Source organism: Ilyonectria robusta (genome assembly GCF_021365365.1).
Source record: "Ilyonectria robusta strain PMI_751 chromosome Unknown BGZ61scaffold_13, whole genome shotgun sequence".
Taxonomy (NCBI): Eukaryota; Fungi; Ascomycota; class Sordariomycetes; order Hypocreales; family Nectriaceae; genus Ilyonectria; species Ilyonectria robusta.
The window spans coordinates 1-26,546 of record NW_025764447.1 but is presented as its reverse complement, the minus strand read 5'-3'; the positions used below and the strand labels follow the sequence as shown (position 1 = coordinate 26,546).

General features: G+C 47.2%; 7 protein-coding genes across 7 annotated transcripts; 3 read left to right on the top strand and 4 right to left on the bottom strand.

Annotated features, from left to right (window-relative positions):
- Window positions 1-1,194: 1,194 nt before the first annotated feature.
- Window positions 1,195-1,834, top strand: BGZ61DRAFT_297531 (uncharacterized protein; the record flags this gene model as incomplete). Its single annotated transcript, XM_046238652.1, has 2 exons — window positions 1,195-1,388; window positions 1,483-1,834. Coding segments are annotated over 2 exons (546 nt in total), but the record flags the coding sequence as incomplete, so codon positions are not given.
- A 1,144-nt stretch (window positions 1,835-2,978) lies between these two features.
- On the bottom strand, window positions 2,979-4,230 carry BGZ61DRAFT_547771 (uncharacterized protein; the record flags this gene model as incomplete). The annotated part of the gene is made up of 5 exons (XM_046255372.1): window positions 2,979-3,085; window positions 3,159-3,352; window positions 3,404-3,777; window positions 3,828-3,895; window positions 4,062-4,230. 5 exons carry the CDS (start codon window positions 4,228-4,230, stop codon window positions 2,979-2,981), a joined length of 912 nt encoding a protein of 303 aa, XP_046102559.1.
- A 2,647-nt stretch (window positions 4,231-6,877) lies between these two features.
- Window positions 6,878-7,633, top strand: BGZ61DRAFT_322622 (heterokaryon incompatibility protein-domain-containing protein; the record flags this gene model as incomplete). Its single annotated transcript, XM_046238957.1, has 1 exon — window positions 6,878-7,633. A coding segment is annotated over one exon (756 nt), but the record flags the coding sequence as incomplete, so codon positions are not given.
- A 2,537-nt stretch (window positions 7,634-10,170) lies between these two features.
- On the bottom strand, window positions 10,171-11,539 carry BGZ61DRAFT_507022 (flavonol synthase; the record flags this gene model as incomplete). The annotated part of the gene is made up of 5 exons (XM_046251887.1): window positions 10,171-10,449; window positions 10,508-10,876; window positions 10,934-11,010; window positions 11,089-11,385; window positions 11,461-11,539. 5 exons carry the CDS (start codon window positions 11,537-11,539, stop codon window positions 10,171-10,173), a joined length of 1,101 nt encoding a protein of 366 aa, XP_046102557.1.
- Window positions 11,540-13,036: 1,497 nt separating this feature from the next.
- On the bottom strand, window positions 13,037-15,500 carry BGZ61DRAFT_392750 (heterokaryon incompatibility protein-domain-containing protein). Its single transcript, XM_046242851.1, has 2 exons — window positions 15,006-15,500; window positions 13,037-14,950 (listed from the first exon to the last, which is right to left on the bottom strand). The coding sequence occupies exons 1-2, from the start codon at window positions 15,439-15,441 to the stop codon at window positions 13,368-13,370; spliced, it is 2,019 nt and encodes a 672-aa protein (XP_046102556.1). The 5' UTR covers window positions 15,442-15,500; the 3' UTR covers window positions 13,037-13,367.
- A 1,413-nt stretch (window positions 15,501-16,913) lies between these two features.
- Window positions 16,914-18,629, bottom strand: BGZ61DRAFT_479287 (uncharacterized protein; the record flags this gene model as incomplete). The annotated part of the gene is made up of 1 exon (XM_046249091.1): window positions 16,914-18,629. One exon carries the CDS (start codon window positions 18,627-18,629, stop codon window positions 16,914-16,916), a length of 1,716 nt encoding a protein of 571 aa, XP_046102555.1.
- A 1,419-nt stretch (window positions 18,630-20,048) lies between these two features.
- Window positions 20,049-23,813, top strand: BGZ61DRAFT_533733 (uncharacterized protein; the record flags this gene model as incomplete). Its single annotated transcript, XM_046254046.1, has 1 exon — window positions 20,049-23,813. One exon carries the CDS (start codon window positions 20,049-20,051, stop codon window positions 23,811-23,813), a length of 3,765 nt encoding a protein of 1,254 aa, XP_046102554.1.
- Between the last annotated feature and the right edge of the window lie 2,733 nt (window positions 23,814-26,546).

Here is a 26,546-nt window from a genome sequence, read left to right as displayed (position 1 = left end):
CAACCAGCTACATCTCAAGCTCCCACGTCTCAAGCTCCCACTTCTCAACTACCTACATCTCAATTGCCTACATCGCAACCACCTATATCGCAACCACCTACATCGCAACCACCTACATCGCAACCACCTACATCGCAACCACCTACATCGCAAGTTCCCACATCGCAAGTTCCCACATCTCAGCCGGCTACATCTCAAGTTCCTACATTTCAGCCGGCTACATCTCAACCAGCTACATCTCAAGCTCCCACGTCTCAAGCTCCCACTTCTCAACTACCTACATCTCAATTGCCTACATCGCAACCACCTATATCGCAACCACCTACATCGCAACCACCTACATCGCAACCACCTACATCGCAACCACCTACATCGCAAGTTCCCACATCTCAGCCGGCTACATCTCAAGTTCCCACATCTCAGCCGGCTACATCTCAACCAGCTACATCTCAACCAGCTACATCTCAAGTTCCCACATCTCAACCGGCCACCCAAGTTCCCACATCTCAAGGTCCTACATCGCAGCCTGCTACATCTCAACCAGCTACGTCTCAGGCTCCCACCTCCCAGGTTCCCACCTCTCAGGCTCCTACATCTCCACTGCCTACATCTCAACCAGCTACATCTCAACCGGCTACATCGCAAGCTCCTACATCGCAACCAGCTACATCCCAGCCGCCTACATCTCAGCTACCTACATCTCAGGCTCCCACCTCCCAAGTTCCCACATCTCAAGCTCCTACATCTCAAGCTCCCACATCTCAACCAGCGTCCCAAGTTCCCACATCTCAACCAGTTACATCACAAGCTCCCACATCTGAACCACCAACATCGCAAGCTCCCGCATCGCAAGCCCCCACGTCTCAAACTCCCCCATCCCAGGCCCCTACATCCCAAGCTCCAACAACCAATGTTCCAACATCACAAGCTCCAACCAATATCCCAACATCCCAAGCTCCTGCAACCCAAGTTCCCACATCCCAAGCTTCAATACCCAGTGCCCTTCCTACGTCCATCGAAACGCCTCCCGAAACAACTATTCAACCGATTTCTACTCAGCAAGTCGAGCCATCTACTCAGCAAGTCGAGCCATCTACTCAGCAGCCCGAAACACCATCCGAGCAGACCCAAACATCAATTCAACCGATATCTAATGTGCCCACTAGCATACCTATTGAGTCTACGGCCATTGGGCCCCTCGTGACCACGGAAGGTGCTGCCGGGACTTTCAATACTCCCCAGGAACCAACCAGGCCTGTCAATGAGCCCACTGGTGCAACACAACCCCAGGCCACGGGATTTAGGACACTTACTAGCCCTTCTTCAAGGCCAACGGGCAAGTCAATCGAATTAGACCTCAGCGACGCCACGCTCGGCCAACACGCAACGTTTATCACCGTGGACGGTGAGACAGCAATGTAAGATCCTCCCAACAGTGACTTCGCATCTGTTATAAGCTGACATGGACAATAGTCTGCTAAGCGCTCCGCCAAATGGCAATGCATCTTTCAGTCTTAACATCACGAAACCGCTGGATATCGCGCCAGGCGAGCTCGTCAGGCTCATAGCTTCAATCAGAGTTGAAGAAGTTGGCGCTCCAAGTCCGCAGGTTGGGTTGCTCTTACGACGAGACTTGACAGGCTCCACTCTGCAGATGATTATGGACCAGAAAACCATTTACGATAAAGAGCTTGAGACCACGGCGGGGAAGTTCAAAGAGGTGGAGAGTGAAAAGACTATGAGCTCAGATAACCCGAAGCTTGAAATAATCCAAGAATCTGGCGCGAAGCCCGTGGATGTCACTATCCGTGGTATCAGGTTGGCCGAGGCGAAGAGCTTAGCAACCCCGGGTGAGGCCACGCAGACAAAGTCTGCTAATGGTGGTCAGGAAACCAAAGCCCCTGGTGCAACAGGCAAAGGTGGGCGCTCTGGCTCTGTCCCTATCTTGGAGTCCAAGACTCGCATTGGCCCTGGCACTGCTCCTGGTAGTGTTCCTGGTACTGCATTTGCCACTGCTTCAGGCACTGCATTTGCCACTGCTTCAGGCACTGCATTTGCCACTGCTTCAGGTACTGCTTTTGCCACTGCTTCAGGCACTGCTTTTGCCACTGCTTCAGGCACTTTTACTAGTATCGGCACTGGAACTAGCACTGGAACAGCTGCACCAACTAGTTCTGGGCCTGCGGAGATTATTCCAAACGAGGGCGGACATGGTCATATGGTGAACAAAGTCCAGCTATACGTGGTTCCTCTGATTGCCGCCTTTCTACTTTAAGAACATCTAGGTATTGCCTACTTATAAAAGGAATTTGATGCTGTTTCTGTCTCTCTAGTAGCCCCCCTGTTAAAATTGAAGGCATCGATGCAGGCGCTGTGGAAGCAATGCTATATGTTATGTACACTTTCAATTCTATCTACATCTCTGGAATTTCGACTGTAGGCTTGAGTACTTAAGTCTATCAGATTGCCCACAAATGAAATATCCCTGCGCCCAAGACATATAATTTTCTTTTTCGCTTTACTCAATATTAACAGATAGGCGGGAGTGCTGAGTAGGTTACGCGTCGACGGAGGGAGGGACTAACAAGAACATGCTGAGTCTTGCGACGTTGCTTTCCAAGACTGGCGCCAACGGGATCAACATGACCTTTTCTGACATCGTCGCTGTATTACCACTTACCGTTGCAGTGTCTATTGTAGCAAAATTGATATACGAGTAGGTCAAGATTGAAGTAACTAAGAAAACCTAGCCATTGTCAAAGATAGAATTGAAGTTAGAAGTAAAGAGTAGAGTAAGTATTGTAGACATTAGGACAAATTTAATATTATTAATTAAAAGTTTCTGAGTTTATACTAAGTGGCAGTCGTTGTCTGAGTTAGCAGGGTCAGGGAAAAAATAAATCCAAAAAAAGATTCAACAACTCAGTTATTGTATAAAGACACTACTTTATGTTACTATCGATGGCCGGGCATCTCTTCTAATGTATGCCAGGTATGCCCAACTTTATAGCTAGTATTTGGGCGCTGTAGCTCTGGCGCTGAACCGCCTCCCCGATAAAGCTGTCTTTCACTCTGGTTCGAGACCCTGTCTGCTTCATCAGACACAAAATCTCTGGGATTCTCGCGGCCCATCCAACTCTGGCTCCTGGAATAACGACCAGTGGAGCGGGCAAATCTTGCGGCCAACGCAGGGAAGTAAGAAGAAAAGAAGGGTCGGAGAGTGGCAAGGCAGGCGCACACAAGAGCCGAGGTTAGCTCACTAACGGACCACAATGCGGAGGTCACGTTGTCCCAGGTCAGATCCGACTGTTCGCCGAGATGTGTCGTTCGAATAATGGAAATGGCCACAGTGCTAATATGGTTAGCATAATGAGTTTCTCGAGAGTGAATGGGGTAGATTTACAAGAATCCCAGGCAGAATATGCCCATGAGGATATATCTCTGACGTCGTGGGAGCTTAAGACGACTGATAGCAGGTATAGGTAATACTAGTATGACAATATCCGTGAGGATGTGCCCTGCGGCGTTGATGTACCAATATGGCTGTGTGGGAATACATCGCGCGCCTATGCTATCATCCCAGAATCCGGAGATAGGCCAACAGCCAAAGATGGAAACGAATACTTGGGATAAGGTCCAGCCAGTGACTACTGCAATAACGGCTATGTAAATCTTTCTCATTTCCTGAGTGGCCAAGACCCGGTAGTATTGGAAGAGGAATGTCAACTTGACAAATACCATGGACAAGTTATAGAACATGATGCTGAAGTAGAACATCTGGGCCTCTTAATGAGTAAAGCCCAACGTTGAGTTGGAAGACGACTAACCTTGCGAAACTTTGGCAGGTCGGTAGTTTTGACAGCCGAGACATGCTTTCCAAGGCCGTATTGGATCTCTATGAATGATTCAGTACCGGAATGATTGAGAAGCGGTACAGAGGCAACTTACCGAGTAATACAAACGTGCTGCAAAGAAGCGTTACTACCTATTATGACATCCTTGGTAAGCTATGTATGTGTCTTTGGTACTTATAGTGAGGAAGCACGCAAAGGGTGGCCAACTAACCAAAGTGAGAGCTGCAAAGCAATCGTCAATGCCCAGCTGGTTCAGAATGACCCGCCGCGTCCATAAACGGAGCCCTGTTATCAGGGTCGCAAGAAATTGACAAAGTACTACAACACCAATGACAGTATTGGATCTTGATTGTTCCGAATATGATGAGGCTGTCATTGAGACGTCTCAGAATGAGATATGAGAAGGTGAGAGAAATGAATATTGAATATGGGCCATCAACAGTGGCGAGGGAAGGAAGAACCAATACCTTTTTGAGGCTACACATGCGAAATAGACTTTACGCTAGAGGCTTGGATACGACGTTTGAGGCTGCTTTGAATGTAGCATCGAAGAGACAAGGTCATGACTAATTCAGTATCACGAGTCAGTTGCGTCTGTGCAAAGGCGCCGCACTCCACACGCGTTTCTCATTGAGACGTCTGCCTCGCATTGACTGCGATATGCTATTAGAATATGGTAGTTTGTGCTAGCACTGCTATTTTTCTGCAAAATATGCCTTGGAATGGACTATCACAACAGATCACTACGGAAGGAAGTCTTCCTCCAAAACTATCTTCAGATAGTGACGGAAAGCAACATCGCCAGCTCATCACCACATGCCCCTTCCCTCAACCGCCTCATCCGAAACGATAGTCCTCGCTCTATAATACAGGCCCCTATAGCCGCTCAGTGATAACCTGTCAACGGGAATAGCCAGTCGTAGACCAGTATAAGCCCACTATCCTCGGGCTCCGGTGATAAACAGGGGTCGTCACCTGTGGCCTTCCTCATCTAGACTGTGCAGTGTAGCACGGTCACGGATCGGGACGAAAGTCTGGGATGCCCGTAAGGGATTATAATCAGTTCACTATTTATGGCTGTATGCCCGACATGAGTGTGTTTGGAATGCGAATTTGCCACAATTGCACCATCTGATCTCATCCGAATCCGATCGGGCAGCGGGCCGAGATTAGAGGACCAGGGGGTCTGACGTCAAAGCGGGCCGAGAACTGAGCCCTGTCTAGCTTGCTACGGGGTCGCCATCGCCCGCCGTCGGTCCGAGTACTCTCCGCGCTGCTTGTTATGCTTATTTATGGTGAAGATGATCTTGGACGTGGCAGACCGCATCAATCAGAATCAACATCGTTTCTCTGTGGCAAGAGTCACCTGAACTCTTCCATGTCCCCATGGCCCATAGTAGACTCATTCTGAACCAGCGAGAACACTAGAACTGGAGAGGAGGAATGGATGTCAGCCACCCACTGATCATGTCAATTCCAATGGCAAGATTTCTAGCAACTCCGAACAATGACATGAACTCTGGAGGTCGAAGCAGGAAGGATAACTGCACGTGGTTGGCTGCTAGGCTTACTGAGAGGATTCAATCGTGAACACCCTGGCCACATACACACGTGTTAAGAATCAAAGACGATATTTGGCGAAACGGCCGAAACTCAAACCTCGATCCATTGCGGAGCATCAACTGAACCCATAATCCTTCCCTGTGGATAGCTCGTGACAATGATCCCTGGCCGCGATGAGACGTGGGTGGTCCAGATATCCACTCATGTCTCAGGTCAGGGCGGGTCGTCCATCTGGGGCCCAATCTCACGTAGTTATTTATCCCCACCGAACGGAGGTTCCCAGGGGTTATTTCTAGGGGCGAAACAGTTCTTGCTATTTCCACCTTGGCTCGTCAGACCCCTGGATCTTTGTCTATTCGGTGACGAGGCCTCATCCGCGTGCAACCGAGCTAGGAGTGACGCCTATCCCATCTGGCAAGGCGCAGTATGCTATGCCTCTCTGAAGGATCTTATCCGATGGCCTAGTGGAACTGGAAATCCAAAGTCTTGCATGCGTCATTTATTCCGATACGTGGTCATCGCCACCAGACGGTGCCACTTCGCCCGAGGGTAACGTCGCTGCTCTCAAGGATTCGGTCGAGTTCAAGCATGTGTCGTTGTTGCGCTAGCCCTTTGTCGCTTCCACCACTGGCGTTCATTTGTTGAGTTCGAATGCTGTCGTAATTAATGAACACCACTGAAGGTACCGTGATAATATGATTGATGTCTCAGCGACGATAGAGCGCAGAGGGAATTTCTTACAAGGAGATAATCTCTTTAACTGTGGGAGGGATCTGAAAGGAATTATGGATATACTATAGGTTAGCTAGAATGTGGGATATGGATATATAAGAGGTAAAATAGAATTCCTCCTTAAAAATACTTTGTATAATTTGCTGGTTTGTATTTAGTTATACGATATAGTTAAGTAAACATCTTGAAAGCTTTTATATATTAAGTAGAAACAATAATATACTTTGTATTTACTAACTAATAATTAGGTATTAATCTTAAAATCTTTACCTATATTTCATAGGATTTAACTAGTAGACAAAATAAAATTTAAAGAAAGAAAAACTAATATATATTTCTTGAAAGAAATAAAAATTTCAACCTTAAACTACAGGTAATTTTATCCGCTGAGTATTAAAGCTGCGGCTTGTTTCCACCTTATCTTAAACAGTCTTCCATTTTTAGAAGCAAAGTGCAGGACTTCAGTACTCAACGTTACCCTTTTAAGCGCTTTACCTAATCAGTGGATCTCCTGTTTTTCTCTCTACCACTCCTATCAAAGCTGTTATCTTTGAATCTTACATGCATCACTACCAGGAAAACGTGTGCCAGGTAAGCCTATGGCTGGGTTTGCTGTGGAGGTGTGAGGCTGATTTCCCTGCATCAAAATGTCTGCCTAAATTTTGAATAACAATGCTACCTTACTCCTCCCTCGTATCGTAGCCTAACCTCCTCCAGACAAAACGAAAATGTTCCTCATCGATGCCAAGACACTTGAACTGAAAAACTTCTCAGGCAAGCCCATGCCTGACGATGGATACGCCATCTTATCTCATACCTGGGAAACTGAAGGGGAAATATCCATGCAAGAGTTCCGCCAACCCTCGGCTGACACTAAAGCCAAACCTGGCTACGCGAAGATTCACAAAGCATGCGAGAAAGCCCTTCAATACGGCATCCACCACGTCTGGGTCGACACCTGCTGCATCGACAAAACAAGCAGCGCAGAGCTCTCCGAGGCCATCAACTCTATGTTCCCCTGGTACGAGGAAGCGCTCGTTTGCTTTGCCTACCTGTCTGACGTGCCGCCGGCCCTCGGCTCACCCCATGACAACTTCGACACGTCTCGCTGGTTCACCCGCGGATGGACGCTGCAGGAGCTCGTGGCGCCGCAGAAGCTCGACTTCTTTGCCAATGACTGGACACTAATTGCGAACCGACATGAGCTTGCGAGTCGCATCAGCCATATTACAAACATCAAGGAAGCACACCTTGTCGGCGCAACACTCGCCGCCCAGCGAGACCTGCTCGCCAGAACCAGCGTGGCCGAGAAGATGAGCTGGGCTTCGAAGCGGGAAACCACTAGAAAGGAGGATATGGCCTACTGCCTGCTCGGAATCCTGGGTGTGAACATGCCGCTCATCTACGGAGAAGGCGAGAGAGCTTTCCTTAGGCTTCAAGAGGAAGTGGTGCGGACCTCTTTTGATCCGACCATCTTGGCTTGGGACGCATTGCACAACAGAGGGCCCTTGGCGCGGCAGAAAACGCGGCCAAGCTCCTCGTGGCTGCTGGCGATTAAGACCCTTGCTGGGAGTGATCATCCTTTGCGAGCAGGTCCTCATGAGCCTACCAGCGAAGTCTTCATGGGTCTTCTAGCCCCTAGTCCAACTTACTTTGCCCAATGTAACGACGTCGTGGCCTGCGATGTCGCCCTGGAGTGGGACTTCACTGCGCAAGGGCTCAGAATAATTCTCCCTATGTCCGAAGACAAAGATCCGTACGTCCTCCTGCCATGCAGAGTGCGGCACGATCCCTGGACCCTGTTAGCCGTCCCTGTGAGACAGGACGCAAACATGGCGTACTCCCGATGCTCAGCACCCGTACGAACCATTAACCACTATGCATGGCACCAATGGGTACCCCAAGCAATACTCCTCAAAACCAAGAGACCAGCCGGCATTGGCCTATTGAACGGACCCGGCAGCAGCTTATGGATAAGGAGCGTGCCGAAGACAATCGAACGGCTCCACGTCTACACGCCAGACGGCTGGCGGCCGTACAGCGTCTCGAAAGACAGCCAACCAGACGACGCGCTGCTGAGATACCCGCACGGCAACGAGACAAGTGCTCTATTTCTCGAGGCCTACGACTCCAGAGACAGCTTTACCGTCGTCATCACGGCGTCGAAGCGGAATTCCGGCGCAGGTTCGCCTGATGCTATACTCAGTATGAACGCCTTGATCTTGCGGAGCTTATTCTTCATGCTTGACGGGGAAAAACTTCATTTCCGCATCATCCCAGGGACCTCCCTCGATAACGTCGGAGATATCCATCGTCAAGTTTTCAACCCATTTTACAGATTGACGACGGATACTCGGGTCAACGGTCGCACAGTAAGCGTCAAAGCCATTCGACGGCAACATCTGGATCGAAGCCTCTTCGACATTAACATTGATAAGCCTTCTATCCACTTCAACCCGCGTAGCTCGTTTCCCATGTATCAACGCTTCGAGGCTGCCGTGACGAAAACATCGAAAAGGGCAGCCAGAATCTGGGACATATGTCAATGTTTCGACGAATTTTACCTTCGATGGCTAAGAGTTTTGCTGCAGGCATTTCTGCTTAGCAACCTTGGAGGCCCCTTTATTGCTCGCCGTCTTGGTGAAAAAATCATCAGGAAGCACTTGATGCCAGAAGGATCTCTTTATACGAGCCTGGAGACGTCTCTGCTCCAATGGGATGCTATCCAAATGACTCACAGGCTACATGTTGCCGCTGTGATGGCATCTTATGGCTCCCTTGTGGCACCCGCTCTGTCTTGTTTGATCCCCAGATGGTCATCCATTTGGAGAAGAGCTCAATGGGCTATTCTCGGCTGCTTTTGCATTCTGGGAGTTGCTGTGGGCCCAGTTGTTCCACGGTTTTGGACGTTTTACTGGTGGTATGTCACTATGCTTGGCGGAATCACGTCGCACTACAGAGTGGCCGCTGGGCGCACAATGACGATCCAATGGTACTTGACTCTCTGTGAGAGCTTTGTACAAGGCTTAGCATCGGCACCTACGAGTCAGTATGCAGGGCCGGGAGGAGTATATAGACAGGGGGGAAGGGCGGGAATGTGGTGCTGGTTGAAAGGATGTTAGCTGTATAAGTAGATAATAGAATAGGAGTTGATTTTATATAAGAATCCTGAATAGTATATTGAGGTTCTTTTAAAAATGCATTACTAGCATTCTTGATATATAGTATAATTTCAGTATATTATGTTTTATTATATTCTTATTGTTACTTTAAATTTTCTAATTTAATTAAACCTTTACACTTGTACATTGTATATATACACACTTAAAGAATACATATGTTAGGTATATTATACTGCTTAATTATACTCAGGCTATACTTAAACTACCTGAGATCCAATGCTAATTTACATTTACTAGGGATTGTAACTTTAAGTACCTAGTTAAAGCCTCATCGAATTCTCCTCCCATCCTGGAGCTTTCTGTGGGACTTTTCAAAGAATGCCTCCAGGTCAAGATGAGATTCAATAGATCTAGAAAATCACACTTTGCAGCCTCAGAGCCCTCTTTCTTCAACGGAGAAGTCATTCCAAAACCAGAATTTCTTAATGGCTAAAGCCTACTCACAACATTAGACTTGTCGACGCCTTCCTCTTTACTAATGATAACACAGGCCTCTTTGTCATAAGGGCATCGAGGGCGCAGATAAAAACGAGCTAGGATTGTTCAACGCCCAGCAAGTTTGTTGGATTAAGCCCTTGGACTTTTTCCCCCAAGGGAGACTTTCCCGGCATAGCTTCGGACTGCGCGGGAGAATTATATGAGCCATTTCGCCAATCACCCGTTTGCGAGACCAGGGTCCAGTTTAGAATAGTTGAGATTTCGCGCAAAAGCCTCGATTAAGCTGAAAGTGGTCCACGATTGGAGTTAAGATTCCACACACTTAACAAGGCGTCAACACGATTCGCAAATAAATACGGGGCACGTCAAATATCGGTTTCAAACCGGTCTCTTTGTTTGGATTACAGGAAGCGCTTCTCTATAACACCGGGAAGAATCTGCTGCCCATCTCGCTGTTCTTGGCTGACGTCTTTCCGTTGGTTCCACGTCTGCTTTAGCCTGGTAAACTCGGCCATGGTTGGTATCTCGTGTCCACCAGCCTCAAAATCATTCTGCGCATAGCCCTCTCTCTGAAGGAAGGGAGACGCAACCGTCTGGAGCGGCACCTCGTTCTGAGGGCGGGTGAAGTACATTAAACCCAGACGATCGACATCTCGCTGATCCTTTGGGGGTACCGCAACCTGTGTATCGAGCATGATCAGTCTCGCCGAAATTTTACAGGGAGAGGAGGGTGCTTACCCGATGCACGGTGGACTTGATGTATCCTCCTGTCAGGTAACTTAGCGCATCTCCAGCGTTGACAGTGAGGCTCCCATCAAGAGGCTTGGCCCACTTCCACTCGTTTGTCTCCGGGTCTCGGATCTGAAGTCCGGCAACTGGTTGACGGAAGAGCAGAGTCCAAGAACCTAGATCTGTATGTCCACGGATCCACAGATTATCTTTAAGTGAATCAACCTCCTCTTGAGAAAACCTGGAGTACTTCATGTACCTCAAGTGTGACTCATCGTTGGTGTCCCATCTGTGGAGTTCTTTGAAGTAATCCTCTGGCAGCTCAAGTGCCAGGGCAATAAGATGGTTCAGGGGGTCCAAAATCTTGTCATGGAGGGCCTAAAAATTCCAGAGCATCAGGACCTTGAGGCGTTTGCACACAATAGGACTCTTTACCTTGGAGAAGTCTTTGATTTCGTCACGGTAGTTATTCAGTGGTTTTGGTAGGGATTGCCTAATCTGCCCATCCTCAGCTTCGCGAGCCATATTAGTACCGAAGAACAGATCTGATAAATGCCGATATGGAACTACGAGATTAGAAGACAACATACTCGACATGTTCCACATCTCTATCTTCTCTGGAACGCCCCCTGGCAATGGCCGCCTGCCAGCAGGTCGATACCCAGTATAGTTTCCCGCGTCCAAGTCGGCAATGTACTTTAACTTTTCTTCCAGAGAGAGCTTGTAGAATGCTTGCCCAAGTGCGAATTGGAGGTCCACATCTTGCTGATGGATCCCAAAATTGGTGACGTAGAAAAAGCCCTTGGAGTTGATGGCTCGAATTAGGGTCTGGGAGAGTTCCTTGTTGCCCTCGGGAGTGCCATACTTGGACAAGTCGATGGTTGTGACTACGAGTTACCATAATAAGCAAACTGGAACTAGATAAAATGCAAGTCCATTTGATGCAACAGGTGGGTACTCACGGGACGCCCAGTCGAGCTGTTCCTTAGTCTCGGGGACATGGGTGTAGGGTTCTAACTCGGGAAGAACTACAGACGGCATCTTGAGATCATTTCAAAGTACGGCTACGCTAAGATCTCATGACATTCACGGCAGAGGCGCTCAATATATAATGTCAACATGTAAATACCCATATCCTACTCACCCCAAGAGTCAGTGCAGCATGCAGCGTTAGTCGAAGCTGGATAGCCAATAGCAATACGGCATATAATTTCTAATCGATGTCGTCATCGGATCTCCCGCTCATAAATAGGTCAACATGTTGGTCGCTTAGCCTAAGTACGCATGCGGAGCTTTATCCCACATCTCACCATTTCATGTCATATTGCGCCATCAAGCCGCGCTACCAGTGTGCCCGATGGATCTACTATGTTCATTCCCAAAGCGGCTATTATGCGCATATTGCATCATTATCCCACGTTTTTAGACCTTGCCTAGCTATTGAGGCTCACAGCGTAGCAAGCAGAACTTGGCTGAACGGTATAGAGATGCCTTGATGTTGAAGTACTCCAGAACAGCGAACAATAGTTGAATAAGTAGCTGGCGTACGGTGAGCTGATGGTATTTTGAATTAGTCAAGAAAACTCAAGGGTTCAATTGAAATCTTGTGAACCACCATTCATGTAGCCTAAAGTTTGACTCTTCAACAAGCTGAGACTCATTGCGAATTACACAAAGGCGAAACATCGACGCACTTGAGTCGACCTGATGTTCCTGTTTGCTTCGACGGCTGCGCAACCCTGACGGCTGGCCTTCCTCTTTGGGATATTCGGAGTCGGATTTCGGGAATACGGAGTAAGTTGATTGATTGGTACGTGTGGGTTGCTTCCATTTGTGCAGGGAATAATATTGTCATTATCTACTTACCGTCTCTGGCCTCCTGGGTTTATCCCGGTTGAAGAATATGAACAGCCTCCCGGAAAGAGAGTACCTAGCACTGGTGAGTCTGCTGTCTCTTATCTCCTGTTGGGTATATTAATCATAACTTTTATAGATGGAATAATATCCCATGGTGACTTGGTCCTAAGCCAATTTCTCAACTTAGCATGATAGCTTGGAAGCCCCCAGACCGACTCCCGTGGTACAACGGTTGATTCCTGCCTCAAATAGCGCTCTGCCATAGGGGGGATCGAATTCTTTCGTTACTCAGAGTGTTTCTCACATCCGTCGTAGCCGAAATCTCGTCCATGGAGATGACCTCGTCCCAAGTTCGGTTGCCCTCTCGATGTGTTGTGCTACTTCATGTGCTGTGCAGTCTCAGGATTGAACTAGGTATCGATAAAGTACAAGTGGTTTTGAAGAGGGAGGAGAGTTGAACCATTCACGGTTGCCAAGGTAGACAGGCCAACCTTTGCAGAGCTCGGACACGACGACATGAGCGCGGAGTCCAGTCTTGGAGCCGTTGATGGGAGAGTAGTAGTGATGAGTCAAGTCTGCGTTGGTGGTCATGATGGGTGAGATGGCGAGGGGAGACGCCGAGAAAGGTACCGGAAGGTATGATGAGGCTGAGATTAAGATGGACTGAGCGGCTTCTATTTTATCTACTCGTGTACGAGATAGGAGTGTGATTGTCTTGAGCTCTCATGAACAACATCAAATATTGAAGCTTACAGTTCTGGGATAGTACTAGAGCAAGCCTTTCAATATTTTAAGCAAGCACACGTCAGCCAAACATAAGGCTTTACGATTTCATAGCTAAGTATCCTGCAAACACAAACGTATGCGATTGATGTGTGTCTGTTATTTTCCATCTACACATACCAACCATCCAAACGGCCAGGATTTGGAGAGACAACCCAACGTAACCTCAGCTAGCTTTCGGCAACACGCATCAGCATGTCGAATAGAATCAAACACGCTGCGCATTTCTCTAAACTAGTTTGACTTCAGAGATCTTGTCAAGATCGTTAGGGCCAAATGTTTCTCGTCCACACAGGAGAAACCCGATCCTTCTGAATGTTTCCATCTCAGAACCCGCCGGTTCGACAATGAGTGCGAAATATGTTGAATCAGGGTCATCCTCAGTGGGGGCCGTTCGTACCATGATCAGAGCAAACAACTGCATGGCGCGGACCTTTTCCGCCGACACTTTAGAATTCCGATCTATCACATCGAATCCCGCATAGCACCCTTCGTCGCCATCCAGAGTCCGAAGAAACATATGTCCCGTCGGTCCCTTGGTGTCCGAGAGGGTGAGAGGCACGAGCGGCGCCTTGAGTCGAAGCCAGCCGTTCTTTACTTTGCCGAATGGATTCTCTCCGTCAACTTCAACGTGCGAATCAATCGCTGTGGCGAGGTAGTCGTTTCCAGAGAAGCCGGTTGCGGCGATGCCGTCCACCGAGGCCCACGACCACGACGGAGCGCGGTACTCGTCGTTGGGCGGCGAGGAACAATCCAACCCCTGCCAACAGATTCCCTCGACTATATTGGTTTTCCAAACCCCGGCAAGATACTCGTCTTGGAGTATTTCGTGGTAGATCCTCGCAAGGCCGGACATGGCAGGCAGCTTGTCCGAGGCCCACGTCAGCTTCCTCCCACCGTAGCCCCAAAGGAGCCCGTACCACTGCTGGAGGACCTCGTTGGACGACCTTTTTCTTCTCGGCTTTCCGCTAAACGTTTTTTCGATCATCTCTGTCTTGGTCTTATCTAACGCGTCATAGGCGTACTGAAATCGATCGGGTAGTGTGAGGCCATTTTCTGTCTGTGTTCCTTCGATGCATTCATAGTACACTTGGTGCTTCGCAAAGTGGAGGATTCGTCGAGAGAGGACGCGCTCTTGGAAGCCCCAAGCTCGCTGCGTGAGCGGCTCGTCCCTCATCTCAGTGTGGTACTGCTTGATGATCTCCCTGTCGAACGGTAACGGGTGCACGAGAACGGTGCCGCTCGTTTCGCCTGATATGTACGGCAACTCTATGCTTCTTGGGGGGTTTCGAGAGAAGAACAGACCGCCGTCGCTGCTGTCGACGCCCGTGGCAGCGACCGTAAGATAGGCGTTGGTGTAGACCGCGGCCATTTTTGTTGATTCTCGCTCCCACTCATGAATCTGATCCTGGCAGATGCAGAGACTGTCGATCCAGATGTATCTCACACCAAGTTGCCTCGATAAGGCGATAGCATCTTGAAATGTCTTGGGCAAAGTTGACACATCGATGCCCTGTTTGCGCTCCGCTACTATCGCCTCTGTTGTCACGTACTGCTTGGTGCCAATGCCCCAGCAGTAGCTCAAAGCGATATATCTCTCCTGATCGTCCACGGTAGTTTCGACCAGTTTCACAGAGTTTCCCGTCGTCTCGTCGCCGACATCAATGACGCGAGTTGGCATGGTTCGATCCTGCTGGGCGCAACGGTCATGCTTGTCACAGGCGGCTACCCAACCACAAATACGACTTAAAACGATCTCATCTGGAGTGTCACTGATTACGTGGCCTTTTATGATCTCGGCTAAGGGGCCATCTGCGAGGAGTTAGTCTCAACGTGAAAGTCCTTTCGTAGACGAAGCAAAACGGACCTTGTTGCGCACAGAATGCGATGGCGGCGACGGGCACCACCTTTACACCCGGCTCCCACGAACAATTGGTAACAACCAAGATTCCGTCTTGACCATCTGGGCGTTTGGTGACCCATAGATCGAATGTGAGATGTGCGCCCTCGCCGATTCCCAGCTCTCGCAACAGCGGCATTTCCTCTTTCTCAAAATCGGATAGCACATCATCTGCCTGCGCCTCAATAAGCTGGCACAAGTCACATCCTTCTTTCGCCGAGTGCCTCAGGCTCTCCAGGTCTGGATGGTGCTTGAAGCCCAAGGACTCTGACCTCTTGGACTTTCGCACGATCAGGTGCTGGAGATTTGCATAACCGCTGAGGGTTCGCATGTAATTCTCGTCTGGGAAATCTGGAAGTGCCTCGTAAGACATGGACTCGCAAAGCGCACATAGAGAGGCCATTATTGACGTATAGATGTATGTGTTGATGAAACTTGCTGTGTTGGTGAGGGATATAAGATTGGTGGCGCAGCAAAGAAGATCGTCTTCACGTGCACCGAAGATATGGGTTGATGTTGGAAGATGACCCTGTATTACGAAACCTCTGATAGACCGATATCCTGACATCAATCAGTGAGACGGGGTGGTCTGATAACACTCTTCAGGTCGGTCCGGATAACCGGCACAAAGGATCATCAACATCATCATCATCATCAATCGGAGCATTATTCCTTGGATCAATTTGGCTGTAGCGGATCCAACACAGTCGGCTAAAAAAAACCCGGAACCTGAATGTACCTAGAACACCGGCTCCCCAGCTATCAATAGAACTTAGTCACCAAGCTTACTGCACCAGTTAGATATTATCAGACTTAGCATCTTCACTCTACTGCTTTACCCCGTTCGCAACGACCGTACCACGACTTAAGTTACAGTCAAATATCCTGATCCCCACTAGGACCTGAACCCCACGATCTGTCCCTACCCTAGACCGTCACCCCAGACCTAGCACGGCCGTCACACCTACCTGCAACAAGTTTACCGTCGATATCAACAGAGGGATAGTTAATAGACTCTACAGTATAAAACCCTCAATATGAAGGCAATGCTGTTTCAACGCTGAATTTTTATATTCCTTGAAAAGGCGTAGCTGTTCGAGGTCAGTTGCATCGGAATCTGTTTCTTTCTGTCGTCGGTTTCTGTGTAATGTGAATCGTCTCCTAACAGTTCTCACTGTAGATGGGAAGAATGTGGAAGCTAAAATAACGTTTCGACTTACAATTACACGCCAAATTATCTGATACCGGCCTAACCCTGTCACTAGAGGCTGGGTCGCTGAATTCCACTCTTTACCTCTGTCACCGAACTGACACCGCACTAAGATCGGGTTGAGAGGTTGGAAAGTAATTGGCAAGGTGAAAGAGTTTTGTAGACGAAGCAAAGCGAACCTTACTGCTCACAGAATGCAATAGCAGTAACAGGTACCATATTTACACCCGGCTCCTACGAATAATTAGTAAAGACCCAGATTCTTTCCCAACTACGTGGGCGTTGGATGGCCGATTAAACTGGATTTTACAATCTTAGGGTAGAGATTTATAAACTAGAATAATTTGAAAGTGCAAATCGAGTTTGATTTAGGTAAATATTTCCAAGTGAGGATTCAAACTTACATTAATGGAAATACTTATAAACAATAACAGGTTTTAAAACAGATTTTATTTTATTTTAAAAATAACAGAATTAACTACTTATCCATATTTCAACCTCAAACTTATCCCTGTTCAATCTCAACTTCCTTATCCTTGTTTCAACCTTCAACTACTAAAAACCTAAGAGTTCTTGAGTTGCACTTTCCCCCCACAACAACCTGAAAGCTTCGTATGCTGCTCACATCCACTTATTTTCCGCCCTGCCAGGCATACTCAAAATGCCTATGAAGGCACAGTTGTGGGAGGGGCCGTAGGATCAACATAGGAAATAGAAGCAAGCAGGTCCTGATTGTTTGAGAATCGAACATCTTTGAAGGCAAAGGTTTGACCGCCTGGGAAGATATAGTTCTGTAGAACCGAGAGGGGAATGTCCTGGAGGTTGCTTGAAACAAGGGCGTCGGCTTGCTGTTTGATAGTTGCAGCCACCTCGTTGGAGTGAGTGAAGAAGTCTTCGAAACCATCCGTCGAAGGCGTGACTGAGTTGTCCGTCGTGTTAGTAATCAGCGTTGCGTCCAATTTGCCACTCTCGTCAACAGCGAGTGTATAAGTGTCGACAATGGTCGTGTCGACAATGTTGCCTGATGTCCGGGTGAAGTTCCTCTTCATGTTGCAGCTGATTACAAGATTCTGGGTAATGACAACAGTTGCATTGCCGTTGACGGTGGTGAACTGGGTATTCATGTTGTAGGTAGTACCGACGGAGAGTGAGCCGAGGTCTCCGTTTAGACCAGCCTCGTCGTAGCTGCTTGTGTTGTAGCTGTAGCTCAATACCGTCTCACCCGTGTTTTCGCTCAGACTAGCCTGCCCACCGGGAGTCAAGTCGACGCTCATGTCGGAACTCAGCCCGTCTGCGTTACAGTGAGCATCGACCTGGAAGCAGACGGTGGGGATGTAATTTGCGATGTTGTCGTTGAAGTAGTCTCGGAAGCAGTTGCGGTTGATGGCGAGTACCCCGTCGTGGTCGCTGATGTCGGCTTGCTCGAGCCAGTTCCAACTAAAGGGAGCCGGCGGTGCGAGTGTTTTACCGTCTGCAGCACACAGGTAGTTTAAGGTGCTGAGACTCTGTTGAAGATAAGAAGGACTCGGCTGAGGTTTTCCATCAGAGCCGACGTATTGGTTAACCATCAGATTCATATCGGTGATTGTCATGGTAGCTGCAGGTGCCGTCTGCGGTACAATTGAGCAGCCTAGCAGTGGTTGTCTATCGGTCTTCATCTCGGTGAAGTAGGCCCCGGTAAACCATGTCTCGAGCAGCGTGTAAGTTGGAGTCCCTGGTTTCACACCCTCCACTTTGGGAAGTGACGAAAGTTTCGCGCTATTGAAGTCAAAGAGCAGTTGTTGGACGCTGAACGCCGAGCCGGACATGTTCTTGATCTGCGCTTGTATAGCTGGCGGCAGTCCATTGTAGTTGGCGTTTTCAACGGTAGAAAGGTCGAGATTGACCGTCGACTGCATGTACCATGGATTGTCACTGGGCATTGAAATGCTTGTGAATGAAGGTGGCGCATAGACACTCGCGTTCACCTGGACAATAGTAAACTCGGAGCAGACCATGTTGTACTGGACAGTGCTTATGCTGGAACTGAGTGTGACGATATCCGGGAGATCTGCCGGGTTTTGCACTGATGGTATGCCCAGCTGGGCCTTGAACCCAGCCATGAAGCGTGCTTTCATGAGGTTTTGAACATCAGAACCCTCTGGGTTCGCACCGTCCGGCATGGTGAAAGGATCCGTGCCCCCTGAGAGGGTCAAGAAACTCTCGTAATCCATTGGCGTTGGAGTGCCATCGACAGCAGCAACAAAGCAAACGTTGACCATAGGCTCCTGCAGACTCGCCAAGTACGCCTTAAGCGTAGCATTTATGCTTTCCTGGGTGACAGCCACGACGAAGTCGTACCCGTAGTGAGGATCAGAGAGATAGCAGGCGGATGCAGACATGGCTGAGACGTTTGATGACTCGTGGGTTGAAGAAATTCTGGAACTGTGAGGTAGTGATAAAGGAGTTTAAGATGCCTTTGATTGAGATGATGTGGTGGTCAAGCCGAAAATATGTTGAGCCATAGAATCCTTTATATACCCGTAATTGGAAAGCCTACATTCAAGTGTCCGAACTAATGACCTTATCAGAGGAATGCGTATATGTCTGGGCCTCGGACGCTGAGGCCGTCGGTCATACGGCTATCTTTCGGCCACTCCAAAAGCATTCCTGTACTCATTCCTGAGGGCTCCGCAGCCTACACTTATCCTGACCTAGTAATTGGAGTATAGGTGTGCACAAATCCACCTAGGTCCGGGGTTTTAGCGATCCCTGAACATCCATTCCCCATTACTTTGTCGCATCTCACATCCCATCTTTGCAAGCCTACCATAGGAAACCTCGTGTCGCAACCAAAGTCTAGATACCAAGCTAGATTTCCATTTTGGGACAGGGGTGAGAGTCTGGAATATTCTATCTCCTCTCCGTCAGGCCATAATAGTTAATCTCCAGTTTTGTAAGCTAGCCTACAGTCACAAGCCTTAAAGAACTACTGATACGCCTCAGCGGGGCTCTTGATAGACTAGAACGTTGAGCCATTCTTACTGTACCATCCACCCAGCTTAACACAAAGAAGGCTTGACTAACATTGAACCCTGCTTAGCAAATGTCTATTTACTTCAGTCGTGAGCACCCACTAGTGACATACCTCCGCCAGCCACAGTTCATCAGCAATCCACTTTGCCACTACTGATCGCTGCAAGACTCTAAAAGACCTGAGGTGAGCCTTTGATTCGGTAAAATTGCAGAGTATAGCGCAAACTTTCGTTTTTTCAACACACAATTTCTATCAAGCTTGGTCGGTGCAAGCCTCAATGAGATACTTACCATGTCTCTAGCGCTTTATTGATCGTGTCCTCAGCCAGCCACTTGTCACAAAGACTACTACACTGCTGAATGTTCCGGCAAACCTTGACCATCTACTCGTCGAGAATTGGTACTGAGGAATGTTCCAGGTAACTTCATCCAGTCACTTGTGATAAAAGATTTCTACACCGGTGAATGGTCTGGCTAACTTAAGCCACTTACTCGTCGAGGATTGCCAGAGGAATGTTCTGGGTACCTTAGGCCAGCCACTCGTCATAGAGAGAGAATGTTCAGAGTCTGGAATGTTTGCTCACCATTTTCCAGAGTCACATTGAGTGCGCTAAAGCAGATTGTGGTGTGGTTGAAGCAGGAGGAAGGCGAAAATCGTCGACCTCGCAGCCTTTAAAAGACCCCAAATATTGCTCCTTCATTCAACCTACCACCAACTTGGCATCATTCTATTCTTTCTACTTTGACATCCACATATCCAAACTCTGTTAATTCGTTTATCCAAAATGCAAATCACCGGCAAATCCGAATTGATGAAAAATCAGAAGCACGCAGAGGTCTTGTCTCCAACCAAGACCTTTGATGTGCTTCAGACGCCGGAAGGGGACTCCCTCTTTTTCTCAATTGGCACAGACAACATCTTCTATGTTACCCGAGAAGTCAATCAGACTCAAACGGGATGGACTCGCGTGGATCTGTCAAGCCCGATTTCCACGCTGCAGGGCGGAGCTGCCATTGTCGTCAAGACTTTTGCGCTTGCCCAGAATCCCAAGACGCAAATGTTTGATGTGGCTGTCGTCATCACCATCTCGGGCAATGATCTGCTCTACATGTCAACCAACCACAGCAATACTGCGGCTGACTGGGCTTCCGGCATAACATGGACCGAGATCCCTTTTGACGCCGCTGGGGTATCGATTCCGAACCCGCTGGTTGTCTCGGACGTCTATCTTATGACCATTGCCAATCCAGATGATGAGTCGCAGCCGGGAACTTTAACTTGCTTTGTCGATGTGATTCATAGTCCCACGAACGACCTTGACCGATATTATGTCCTGTCAAGTGGCCTTACCAAGTGGGTTCGCCACCCTTGGGCTATAAATCTGGGGGCAGGATTGATAGACAGCTGCCTCGGGCGACGCACGGGAGACGAGATACCAGGTATCTATACTTTTGGGAGCTTGGAAGGCACAAAAGAACTCATCTTTGTCCCGGAGTACAACTTCTGGGACCAGAATTTACAGCCTCCACTTGCGCGATTACAGTTGCCACAACAGCCAGGAACTATAGCCTCGGCACTCAACAGCTCGGGCTATTCCAACCTGTTCGTTGCCGCGGCATCGGGCCTGTACGTGTTCGCTCCGAACGCTCAATATGATGGCGCCTCTGGGACCTTGGTTGTGCCCGACGCAACCATAGGGGGCGTCGATTTGTTTGCCAACATAACTTCGCTTGCAGCCTACACTGCGGGCAACAAGACCGTGGTTTGGGCCTTGGGACAACAAGGCCAGCTTTTCCATGTCGATTGTACAGCGGGAGAGGAGACGACGCCATCGGCCTGGTCAACTCCAGTCCCTTTCTCCGCCAACATCAACCAGTTTGCGTTCTTCCTGAACGCGGCTTCGACAAACATCGTCTTATTCGCATACTCGTCTGGTCAAGACATTTTACAATTCACTCAGCAGCCTTCGGGAGAGTGGGTTCAACGACACATTTTGATGCCACCCAGCGAATCGAGCAAATATGTTGAGTTTACCAGCTTCACTACCCGCATTGCTTTGCAGGATGATTATGGGTCTCCGATTCCATTCCAAAACATGAACATCACCTCCGAGGTCCCAGTGTCTGTTTACATCAACGACACATATCATGTGCTAGGTCCCACTGTTCCTGTCACCGTCCAGACAGATTGCGGAGGCTCGGTAACCGTCATTCAAGAAACAAATACGCTCGGTGCTGTCAAGCTCACGGCAACCGTCGATGGTCCAAGTCCTGTTAGCAGTACAGTCGATCCGCTCATCAAAGCCAGCGCAAAGCTTCAGTCCATTCAATCTGGTGATGATCTTGCCAACATAACCATCCCTACCGACGATGGCTCCCAGAAGCCCTTGATCTCCAGCAATGTCAGCAGTGACACGCGGAATGCTGCCGCACAAGCCCTGACGCAGCTCATGCAAGCCAAATCCGGCATTGATGCAAAATCTCTGTCCAATACCACAGTCAACGGAACAGGGGGCTCTGTGGATCCTCCGTCCTCAACCACAGCCTCAGCCAACCCTCAAAGCAACCCGCCCACTGTAGATGCAAACATGCCGACTGCGCCTTCGCTCACAGGCTCTTCTACTTCGACGGTCGATTTGCTGGAGCATAGTGTTGAGATAGCGGCCGAAGACTTCTTCCAGTTCTTGAAGCTCGCAACGCAGACAGTCTCGGAGTTCGTCGTGCACTTTGCGAACGAGGCGTGGCATTTTGTCGCCACGATTGGCACTGACGTGTATCACGCAGTGCTCGACACGGTGGTGGCCGTTGTCAACGCCGTCGAGTTTGTCTTCCAGAAGTTGGAAGTGGCCTTTGAGGATCTATTTCGCTGGCTGGGCTTCATCTTCTCCTGGCAGGATATCAAGCGGTCCCACAGCGTCATGAAGTATACCTTGAAGGCTCAGATCCAGAATTTCATCAATTCTATTGATGTCATGGCCACAAATATAGACACCTTCTTCGTCGACGCTGAGAATATTGTGAATGGGTGGGCTGGTGTGACCGACCCCGGCGAGAGTATAGGGACGCAACAGAAGCAGACCAACCAAGTTCAAGGCTCAGACAGCCCGCAAGCTCACTGGGCGCTCTATCACACGCAAAACGGCACCGATTCGGCTCAGGTCACTAGCTCTGAGCAGCCAGGGGGAGATCTCTCGTCCGTTGAAAAGATTCTCGCCGACTTGGATGCCCTGGTGACTGATCAAATTGATGATATCAAAACGGTTGCGATACAGATCAAGACTGAAATTGCCGATCATATCCATGACCTCACACCGATTGAGATTATCCAAAAGATTCTCGCAATCGCCGCAGATCTGCTACTCAAAACTGCAAAGGACGTACTAGTCACAGTCCTCGACGTCTTCAAGCTCATCGTCCAAGAGGCGTTCAATATGTTTGACTCTCCACTGAATATACCCGTTCTTTCTCAAGTCTACAAGCTCATCACCGGGGACGAACTGACCATCATTGATTTGGTCTGCTTGGTCTCTGCAATTCCAGCTACCATCATATATAAGATTATATGCGGCAAAGCGCCTTTCCCGGACGATGCGACCGTTCAGTCTTATACTGGAAGCGGAACGATTCAGCCAATCAGCATTCCATCGTTGAGTTCAATTCCCCAGCAAGCGACAACGAGCGCAGCCTCCTTTATTCAGATTCCGCAACAGTATGCCATGCGCGAAGCCGTAAACGGTGTACCCCCAAAGACCATGATTCTCTCCGCAGACGAGACTTCACCGAGTGCAGCTGAACCCGCGGCTGCCCCAACCTCAGACCAATCTCAAGAGTCCAGTTCCCTAGAAACACTTCAGGTTTTCTTCAACTATAGTACAGTCGGCAGCGGCAGTCTACTGGCTATGCTATCTCTGCCAAAACGTAGATTCCTCCGTGCCAACTTTCAGCAACGTGCCAACCCACAGCCCGCCCAGAATGCACAACCTCAAGCAGGGGGTAACCCTTTGCAACAACCCCTTCTCGGCCAAGCAGGAGGTGGCAATGGCGGAAATCCAGGACCCGCCGCAATGATTCAACCTCCTCCGCCTTTGGGTGCATGGGTCGAATATGGTTACGCAGGTGTCTACTTGGCGTACATGTTCCCCAACTTCCTGTACAGCCTCCCACTACAATGGTATCAGGGGTTGAATGTCACCATTGCCGCCATCGACGCAGTTAAGGCGCTCGCAGACGCCACCGGCAAGATGGACCATTGCATTCCGAGGTGGACTGAAGTTGTTTCGCCAGTCGTGGAATTCGTGATCAACACAATCTGGCTGGTCCCCGCTATAGCAAGCTATCAAGATACACCACAACCAACGGCCAAGGATGATTACGGTCTAGCAGCTAACGTGTTCTTCGATTTCGGTGGTATCATAACGCCTGCCACAACCCCTTATATTTGCGAAAACCCACCGCTCAACCTGGCTGCTTTTCTTGCGACCCTCGGATCGATTGCTGGGTACGCAAGTTTTTCATCGGCCACGGCATACGCAATGACGCACCAAAAGTGATCACTTACAGCCTACTCAAAACTCCTAATGATGGTGAGTCGGGGTTTTTCTATCTCTGGGGATAAGGGTCATCTGATCAGATGCTTGCAGCCACTAGGGCTAGGATTGGTGGATTCCTTCAACAGGAAACGTCGTACCGAGTAGGGAGCAGTAGCCTGACCTATTGGGACCATAACTTTGGAAGGTCTCGGACAAGATCTGTTAGACAGTGTCATCCCTTTTAGCATCTCATTTAAATGACAGTCTTTTGGCCTATTCTTTTGAGACCTCTTGGAGACCCATTTGATCAAATGGTATCAGCTGAGAAAGTCGTCTATTTTGCTCAGTCAAGCTATTTATCCGGACTCTGAACCCGACCCTATCCGACCTTTCCGCCACAACACACTATTGCGGTCATCACAGGTCTGCCTCTGGGTGGGTTGTGTGTTCTTAGTGTCCTCTGCGCACTCCCTCACTCAATGGGTTGCAGCAGAAGTAACAAGAAGGATTCTTGAAGGAATGAATTTGAGTATCATCGAGAACTGTATGTCTCACCTTACCAAATGGATGGATTGTGGGTTTAAAAGGTGCTGAGGGCGACAATTTGAACAGATAAAACTGGTGATTGGAATCTGAACATATTTCATAACTAAATTTTTTATTATAATCTGCAGATTCTTTCTTTAAAGCTTATAATAGATGTCACGGCCCAGGTTGACCAGGCGGTCAGTCCTGGCAGTAATCCCACGGATACCCACTTTTCCTGTCCAATAACACATGGAGCGTCACGCTAAGGATCGTACCCACGATCCAACCAATCCCCATTTAGTATATAGACGCTCATTTAGCACTTTCATAGATAGATAGCCTCACCAGCTATCAATACACTTGGTTATATTGAATCTACTATTCTACTATTACCAGACCGTGACCTATATTGCTCACTACGACGTCCTGATCTACTTGATTATACACCCTACGCCTCGGACCTATTCTATACCCTTAGGTTAGACCTAACTGTTATAATAGAGTTCTACTTATAACTCCACCTATTAAACTGCGTCTTTTAATATTTAAACTTATTGGATAAATATAGCTATCTATATAGTTATTTAGTTTTTTTAGCTTTACTTAATATTATTAGATAGATTAAAGCTATATAGTAATCTTAAATAGTAGAAATAAATAATAAATACTACACCCAGTACCAAAAGAAATAGTAGCTAAATAATAAGATTATTACCTACTGGTCTCTGCCTAAAGCTTCTATTTAACCCCTCTAACTTTAACCCTACTATCTGTAGTTAATAACCTTAAGATAGTAATCTTATTTTAAGCTATAGAATATAAGGGAGACTAACTGTCTTCTATTATTAAAAGACTAACTTCCCTTTTAATATTTATCCTATTATAATTAATTTTTAATATAATAATTTTACTTAAGTAGCTTTTTTTAGAAATAACTTATTATATCTATATTATAAATTCTAATTTTAATATAATTTTAAATTCTTTTAGAATTTAAAAAATAAATTAAAAAAATAAAAACTAAAAGTTTTTTAAGGTTTTTTTAAAAAAAAATCTATTTAAGTTATTATTATATTATTTATAATATTTAAATAAAAGCTAATAAATTATATTAGCTATTTTTAGATATTATTTATTTTTTAATAATAAAATTAAAATTAATAAATAAAAAAATTAAATTTATATTTATAATTTTATTTTATATATTTAAATAAAAATAGCTATATTTTATAACTTAGCTAAAAATATTAATAATTCCAATTTAAGAGGTTAAGTCTTCTTCTAGAATATTACTAGGGCTTAATATAACTTCTAGTTTGAGGAGTTATTATATTATATCGGGCTGATACAGATACTAGCTACCTAGGGTGCTAGCTGAAGGGGGGATTTAAATAAGAATCTTAGGGCATTTTATAGGTCGGGTTATAGGAATTATTAGTATATTTATTAAGGTTAGAATAGGTTGAAAAAGTTAGATAGAATTCTAGTAGAAAAGAAAAAAGCAGCTTGAAACTTAAATTTAAGCTCTGGTAATTATAATATATATATAATAAAAATACAGTAAATTTAAATACTAAATTTCCTTATTAAGGAAAAAATAATATTATTAATAGTAATATTACTTTTAATTTATAAAAAAAAATATAATAAAAGTAAAAATAAAAAATAAAAAAATAAAAAAAATAAAAATTAATTTATTATTAAAGAATATTTAAAAAAGAAAAATTAATAAAATAAAAATAACTAAGAATAAAAATCTAAAAAATCTAAAGGTAACCTATAAAAAAAGCAATTTGGGATTAAATAAGTATATTATAGAATAAAAACTATTTTATAAGTGCTGCAACTCGCTTACTCCAGGCCCGATATTTCAGCTTCTATTAATCCAGTTAGATACCGCCTAATTACAGAATTCCAACCAAGATTCTACAGGTAGAGCCAGATAATCTCTTAGAACAATCAAATTCTCCTTCCAATCACTTTATAGAATGCTGGATTCAAGACGGCAGGGATTCGAAACCGGGTGCTGTAGGGTAATAGAGCAGGGTTCACCAGGAGCGGAATCAGCCTGACAGAACTCGACCCTTCGAAATGCACCCTGGCACTGCCGGGGCTCAAAATTGATCCTTGCTTGAAAAAGGAGGGGGTCGACTCCCGACTGTTACGGTTCTGGCACGAGGTCCAGAAGAACGCTACCATGACGTCAGTTTTCCACCTAACGTGATT

Coding starts and splice junctions, on each gene's coding strand:
- BGZ61DRAFT_392750 (XM_046242851.1), bottom strand. CDS start 15,441: ATGGCCTCTCTATGTGCGCTTTGCGAGTCCATGTCTTACGAGGCACTT. Junction 14,951..15,005: donor CGCATTCTGTGCGCAACAAG/GTCCGTTTTGCT, acceptor AACTCCTCGCAG/ATGGCCCCTTAGCCGAGATC.